This window comes from Malania oleifera, chromosome 10, assembly GCF_029873635.1.
Source record: "Malania oleifera isolate guangnan ecotype guangnan chromosome 10, ASM2987363v1, whole genome shotgun sequence".
Lineage (NCBI taxonomy): Eukaryota > Viridiplantae > Streptophyta > Magnoliopsida > Santalales > Ximeniaceae > Malania > Malania oleifera.
Window position 1 is genome coordinate 3,547,897 of NC_080426.1, and position 7,848 is coordinate 3,555,744.

Here is a 7,848-nt window from a genome sequence, read left to right on the forward strand (position 1 = left end):
TAAACTAATCATCTTCTCAAGCAAAATAAAAAAAAAAAATGGTCCATGATCGCATAAATTGACGAAAAAAGATTCATATAACTGATCCCACTTAGTGGGACTAAGACTTGATTTTTGTTTTTATTGTTGTTAAACATTATGGCAAGTGTCATAAATACTATTGATTAGTACATCTTTTATAAATTAATATTTGTACATACATACATATTAATTTTTTCTCATATATTAAAATGTGTATTCTCTCAATACTATTTATTAAAAAGCTGGATTAGAAAATTCACAACTGATGATGTTAAAAATAGACGGAGATATATAAAAAAAATTATTTTTTTATGAATTCTAACAATAGTCGGTATAAAATATCTTTTATGACAAAAACCGATCATACCGCCAACCACGATTCAACCAAATAAATATTATTTACTATTATAGATAAAAGTAGTAAAATATTGCGAACAATTGTCACAGTAATAATAATAAAAAGACACATCAAGATCTAGGGAGAATGTTGAAGAGATGATTAGGGCAAGAAGTCCCACCAATTTATAATCTGAGGGATACAAATATAAATCGAGGGGAAAAAAGTAAACTCTCGATTAATATAAAAATAAAAACATTCAAAAAAAATTAAAAAAAAAAACTTTCGATATGAAATGAATAGTATTTTTGCTAGCAACTTCTCATTTAATCCCAACATGCACTTTTTTTTTTTTCTCTCCCTCTCTTTTTGGCAGTTCTGTGAACACAAATGATCCAACTCATGATGGGTGATGCAACAAAGAAATGAAGAAAATAAACAAATGAAGAGACAGAAAATGAATGAATTCATAATGGATCTAACATAGATATATAATTGATTCGATTAATTGTTAATTAGGCGGTATCTGTCGAGAGGGTCTTTGAGGATGAGGCGCTCGTGGTACACTCTCCATGCATAGTCCTCCAACGAAAAGGAGTTGAACTTGTTGACCACCTGCATCATCCTCTCTTCTCCTTCAGCTTCTTCGCCACCCGTAGAGCTAGCAGCTGTAGTAGTGTCCCCAACTTGCCCTTCATCATTCTGGTAATTGACTTCATCGTCATCATCCTGGCGGTGGAGGTGGCGGTGCTCACCGCCGATGGTTGGACGAGGGAGAGGGCGGACGGTGGCGTCCAGAGGGAGAGTGAGCAGCAGGGACATGCTGATACAGCGTGATGAATTTTTGTTGTCATTGTTGGAGTTGAGCATGTCTCCCTGAAGATGACCAGCACCACTTGGGCTTGCTATCATGGGTCTTCCTCTTACCTTCTTTAACTTCCCATTGCTCCACACCTGCTCCACACATATCCACCCTCATCACACTAATTTCACATCACTATATTGACAACACGCTCGAAAAATTATTAGATATGTTGATGTGCGCATCAGATCTAACCTGGTTTGTTATTTGTATGCATTTAACTACATCAGATAATTGTTTTTGTACACATAACAAATTCATTTTAGATATTTTATAGATCTAATGTATATATCTGATGTACATACCAAATATTTTCTTAATACTCTATTCATAACTGCATGTTAGAGTGAACGTTTTACAAGTTAAGAGTTAGCCGGATGAGCTTAATCAATTAAGCACTCCATTGGGAGCGTGAAATTAGATTTGTGTGGCTTAGCCAGCCGAGCTCAATCAATTAAGCACTCTATTGGGAGCATGAAATTAGATTTATGTGGCTTGAGTAAATTCACTTCATACTAAGGAATATAGATTTTGCGAGGGTTATAAATTTTGATTTGTATGAATTTGGATAAAAGTGAGTATGATTTTACACTGCCTTTTGTCCAAATACATAAAATTTCAAATCATAACCAAAGTCTAAAATTCAAGCTACGAAGAGATTGCATTTTTATCCAAATTCACACAATTTCAAATACACACAACTCCATAGCATCTTTAACCCACTGTAGATAAGACATATTAGGGGGAGGCTTCTTAACCTCTTCATAAGAGTTTGAGATGGTCGGCCTTCGCTCACCATTGGTCAGCTTCCACTAAGGGAATTTAGAGATAAAAGCTAATAAAAAGGTTAAAAAGGAAAACCATGTTTATGTATTATCCTATCGATCTATAATAGATGGCATACCAAACATAGAGAGAGAACGATAATTTTTTCGAAAGTTGTATCTTGAGAGAATCTTGGGCAAATGTAAGGCTCGCCCCTAGACATGGTTGACCTTAAGATTTTCTTAACTTGAGAGCCATAAGAGTGGCGACTCCTATTTAATTCAGTTCAATACATTCAACGATTGAAGCTTAAGAGTATAAATTTATAAATGCCCACTAAACTTCGTCATGTATTAGTCTTAAATTGGTCATTTAACTGCAATTTGCGACCTATTTGCATTGAACATCACACATTATTTAATTAAGGTCATTCAATACGATTCCTACTCATCTCGATCGGCCTTTTGTCCCACCAACACCTATTTATCACTTTATTTATTATTTCTACCAAGTAATGCGAGGAATTAGAATTTTATTTTGTAAAATCAAAGATCACAAAATTCATGAGTTCTCTCTCCTTTAAAGATCACAAAGATTGAATAGGATAATTGAGAGAAAAATTCATTCATTACAAAAGGCAACCATTACACGTTCCATAATATTAAAATGATTGACAAGGCCACTGTAAATTACTGAAATTAGGCAGGCACGAGTGGTGGTCATGTCAGGCCCAGGCCCAGGCCCAGGCCCAATCCCTAGCTGGCCCAACTACAGCTCAACTATTAATTATGGAGCTATTCAACCCGCGACTGCCATATTAACCTTTGTTACATTTGTTCGACAAAATAAAATAAAATTTTGACATCATTTCAAAATAAATAACTATATACCAAAAAAAAATAATAACATTATTTTCACAAACCTAAAATGACATGAATAATCACTCTCATAGTCATAGTGATATTCAAAATAAATTATTTTTTGTCTATATCTAAGTACTAATTTACATAATCATTTATGTTAAAAAAAAACACCTTATTTTATTAATTATTATATTCTTATACAATAATAATTTTATTTTATCCCAATTTTATTTCAGTAGTGGCCGCCCAATGGCCAAAATAATAAACAAATCCCACTGGCTAAAAGACATGTTTGGATCTAGATTTTGATTGTGAAAAAAAATAAATATATATATTATTATTTTTTACTATATTTTTTATCAATATTAAATACTACTAAAAATAAAAATGTAAATATGATTAAATTTTTTTAAAAATTAAATATAAACAATGTGTAAAATAATATTTTTGTTGATTAATTTTATATATTTTTTATTTTTATTTTTATTTTTATTTTTATTTTATTTACTTTAACAATTAAAAAAAAAAAAAAGTAAACTCTTTCATATTTAAAAAAAAAAATTCAGACAATTGTAAACAAAGTAGGGTCTATTCTAATGGCGGCTTTCAGGGCAATCAACGACCACCATCTCAGAGGTTCAGAATTACCTCTTTTTATTTATTTTTTCCCCTCCCCCGCGTACTTAAGTAACTTAACAGAATTAACTGCTGTTAACTGAACAAATTTTACCATCAACATCTCACACGTTCGCCAAGTCATGACCAAGTAGAACCGACGCAGGACCCACCCTCCATAAAAATAATTAAACGGACCGAGTTAACTCACCTGAGCGATGTCGCCGATCGTGATCAAGACCGAGTCCACCCGGGGCGTCACCCCCACCCAACCCGAATCGCCCAGCAACGAATACTTCTGGCTCCTCATCTGGTACTGCAAACCCACCACATACGGATATAACCGACCCGGCGATAAACACTCCGATACCCACATCAGAGAGCAAACCCGATTCGGATCCTCCCGAAACGGGTTCTCAAACCCCACCGCACAAGATAGCAACTCCACGACCTCCATCCCGAGTTTCTCCATCGCCCGGGTGAACTCGCGCAGGGAAGACAATGACAACTCGGCGGACTCCTCAGAACAGGACGAGTCGAGGCAGAACGATTCCACTCCTCCCTCTCCCTCGTCATCGTCGCCGTCGTCGAAGCCGGTGGGCCAGTTTTTGGGGAAGTACAGGCGTTTTTGGTCCGGAGGGAGGTCGAAAAGGGCGAGCGACTCGGACTCGGCCGAGCGCGCGAGTTGGGGTGGTATGTGGTGGTGGGCGAGTTGGAAGAAGCCGAGTTGGGAAGCGGAAGAGAGGAGCGGCTTAGCGTTTTGGTCCGATAGAGAGGTGAGAGTGGGACAGGTGGCGGTCGATGAGAGGCGAATTGGGGGGAAAGAGAGAGAGGGTGGCAGGCGGTGGAGGAGCCGCGATAGGGCGGTGGCGGCGGCGTCGTCTGACGTGGACAGATGATTGGGTGCTTGGGTCGACGGCGTCGGCGGCGGAGCTGCGGTGGCGCCGTGTGAGCTTGGTGTTTGTTGTTGATTGCTGTGGGTTGTGGAAGCCATGGCGAGAGAGAGAAACAGAGAGGGACGGAGAGAGAGAGACAGAGAGAGAGAGAGAGAGAGGGAAGGCGAAAATGGTTCGGTGGGAATAGAGAATGGACCGCTGGTCAAGGAGACATGCCTGCGATATCGTGGGCCAGATGGCTGGGCCCATGGCCCAGGTTCTTGCACCAAATTTTGTGCTACATGTTCATCGAAAGATGAGAAAAGCCCACGAAGTGTAGACAAAATTTTAAATTTTTTGCCTTTTTTTGCGTTTAGACCTTTGTGGTTTGCCAGCCAGAGCATCCATTTCCCATTATTTGCCGCTCTCTACGGCATTGAATGTGAAAGGATATTTTAGGAAGAAAAAAAAATTAAAAGATGGAGGACCTGTTTGTCCCTTTCAAATATTTTTACCTTTAAAAAATAATAATTTATTTGTTGGAATTTATAGTTATTAAGAAAAAAGGAGGTTCGTGCTTTGTGGGTTGCGCCAGTGACGGGCTGCTGCAGCCCTGGTACCAGTGGAACCAACCAGGGATGGGGTTGCACTCCTCTTTGCTTAAATAATAAATTTATATAAAATAATTTATATTTATACAATGCTGTGCAGCCTATCGGATTAATCCATAAATAATTAATAATCCTTTCTCTGTAATGGAGACTGAGCAAATTTAAAGTACAAATTCAAGGTGTATTTGGATGAGATTTTTGTAAGTTATTAAAAAAAATTTAAATAATTGTCTAAATTTTAATTAAATTTAGGAAATTTAAAATTATAAATATCCTGTTTAGATTTACTATTTGGAATTTACAGTTTACCGCAAAATAAAAGCACATTGAATATCCAGCTAATGTATTTTAAATATCTTTTGTAATTAGAGATAAGACATATCCATCTGTACATAATTATCTCTAGGATATCTAAGAAATAATAATGATAATAAAATATTATATCTGGATATTTGATGCATATAAATGTAATAAAATAAATTATATTTGTAACTTAATTTTTATTTTTTTTCTATTCAGTTTTTTTATTATTTCATTTTATTCCACCTTTTTTCATTTTCCAACCAAAATGTGACCTTATAATTAACATATTATTTATTATTACTAACTCATAAGTAATATATAATTATTGATAACTCTTTTTTTTATATCCTAATGATTTTAAATCATTTTAAAATTCAAATACAAAAAACTACATCGTAACTTACAATAACTCATAGTGAGAATAAATATTCAAGATATATAAAGAATTAAATAAAGACGTATTATGTGTACATCTTGGTGTAGCAAGCAATTAATATATAATATGAGTTGCCCTTAAATATAAGTAAGCTCGGCTTATCTAAACATAGGGTTAAGTGTTTGGAACAAATTTATTTTAAGTTTTCATTGTTGACTTTGTATGAACTACAAAGTATTTATGAGTAGGTTTGTAACTATTAATGTAGACACTCCATTTTTTTTTCATTATATAGCCAAATTTGGAAATTTTTTGTTCTTTAATTTTGTCATCATTTTTAAGTATCATCTAAGGTCTTCACTTAGAACGGATCTCTCATTTTGATTCTCTCAACCTCACCGGGCGCGGAATTGAGTTTTCATCATTTGAGCGTTTTGTAAAAGAAAAAAAAATACTTTTATTCCTCTATGAACAATACAAATACATCATTTTTAAAACATCATACAAATTGAAAATTGAGTGTTCAAGTCTTGGGCGACTTTATTGGGTCTTTTCCATCCACCTGCATAACAAGAGACAGAGAGTATCAATGTTAGTTTATATGATTAAACGGTACCTATTTTTGGAAAATTTTGTATTTAAGTGACTATAGGCCCAATGTTTGAAAGTCTTTGAATCATTCAAAATTAATCCCTCCTACTCTTAAGGAGACTTTAAAATCTTAATGTTGACTTGATAATTTGAATCAATCCCAACCATTGAAATAAGACTTAAACTTATATTAATTTTAATTAATTAAATATATATTTTATATTTTGTTTTTAGGGTTTCAACATCACGTAATATAATTTGCATGTGTTTATTTTTATTTTTTTGGCAAATATATATGAATTCTTCCCAAACATTTGTGATTGTAGGAGTTCTAATTCCAAGTTAGTTTCAATGACCTTAATTTAATTGCCACATACAAGTGCATCATGGCAAAACCAATCTAGAGTCCAAAAACGCTTGTATTAATTATCAACCTTGCTTCCATCATAAACAAAAAGAAAAAATTAAAAATTCAACAAACTTACAAAGTAAGGTATACGTTAGTCTTGATGGTCATACTATCATGGCTTATTGTGTTTTGATGATATTAACCTACTTGTTATTCCTAGTGCCTTTCATCTTTGTAGATTATGCTTAGTACAGGTACAAGTGACACATTCATGAAGTATTGGATCGAGTTGACGATCAAAGTAGGAAGATCAAATTGACACGTACTCGGAAAGGACTCATGATGTAGGACAATTCTAGGAACCCTAGTCCTACCAAAGACCCTCTCACAAATGTGCACACATCAGATACACTTTAAGATGAGAATTTTATTAACCGCAATGAACAATATAAATTATATGCGAAAACTACAGGTTGTAGAAAATTCAAAAAGTTATAAGATTCACGTAGACTTGTCCTTAAGAACCTAATTAAGTATAATAAGATAATCACTTGAAAGATGGTAGATTCAAGCCTTGGAATTAAGCCTAAACATGCAAATTATATATCCTTAGAATAAGATACAATCAAGCATTCAAGTGTGAAAATCTTCTTGGCTTTGAAGAGTTAGTCTGCAGAGATTGTTAAAAGAGCTTACTGAAATTATTCGGAATGATAAACACAACACACTCGAACCTTACTCGATATCCCAAATGATGATTTTCGGCTCTACTTGGGGTTGTGATTGATCCACTTAATTGTTGAAGCAATAATCTCACACAACTGTTAAGACCCTGTGAGCAATAAACAAGCACCGAAAATTGAGAGACACCAGAAATTTATGTGGTTTGGTCAAGATCGACCTACGTCCACGGAACACACCACAATTCACTAAACCACTAGGAAAGAAAATACAATCTCCCAGAGCCTCTCTTCTCTCTTCCTCACTCCTTTACACTCTCTTCTTCCTCTCTGTTCTATCTATCTCTCAACAGCTCCTCTATTTATAGGTAGCTGGAATAAATCAAAATTGAGGAATTTCATTCATTTACAATTAATGGCCACGGATTACAACTGCGGATGCGTCTCCAGCTTGCAGATCACAACTCACGCATCTCCTGGCTCCAACACAACAATAACAACTACTGGAATGGTAAGATGGAGAATGGAGAATGATAATTTCGTGGCCTCTCGCCACTCAATCTCCAAAGTAGAAGGGATGTGGTCTCTCACCACTCACTC

The 7,848-nt window shown here is 35.2% G+C and overlaps 1 protein-coding gene across 1 annotated transcript; it reads right to left on the reverse strand.

Annotated features, from left to right (window-relative positions):
* Positions 1–497: 497 nt before the first annotated feature.
* On the reverse strand, positions 498–4,538 carry LOC131165685 (1-aminocyclopropane-1-carboxylate oxidase 2). The gene is made up of 2 exons (XM_058123681.1): positions 3,675–4,538; positions 498–1,312 (listed from the first exon to the last, which is right to left on the reverse strand). Exons 1-2 carry the CDS (start codon positions 4,455–4,457, stop codon positions 863–865), a joined length of 1,233 nt encoding a protein of 410 aa, XP_057979664.1. The 5' UTR covers positions 4,458–4,538; the 3' UTR covers positions 498–862.
* Between the last annotated feature and the right edge of the window lie 3,310 nt (positions 4,539–7,848).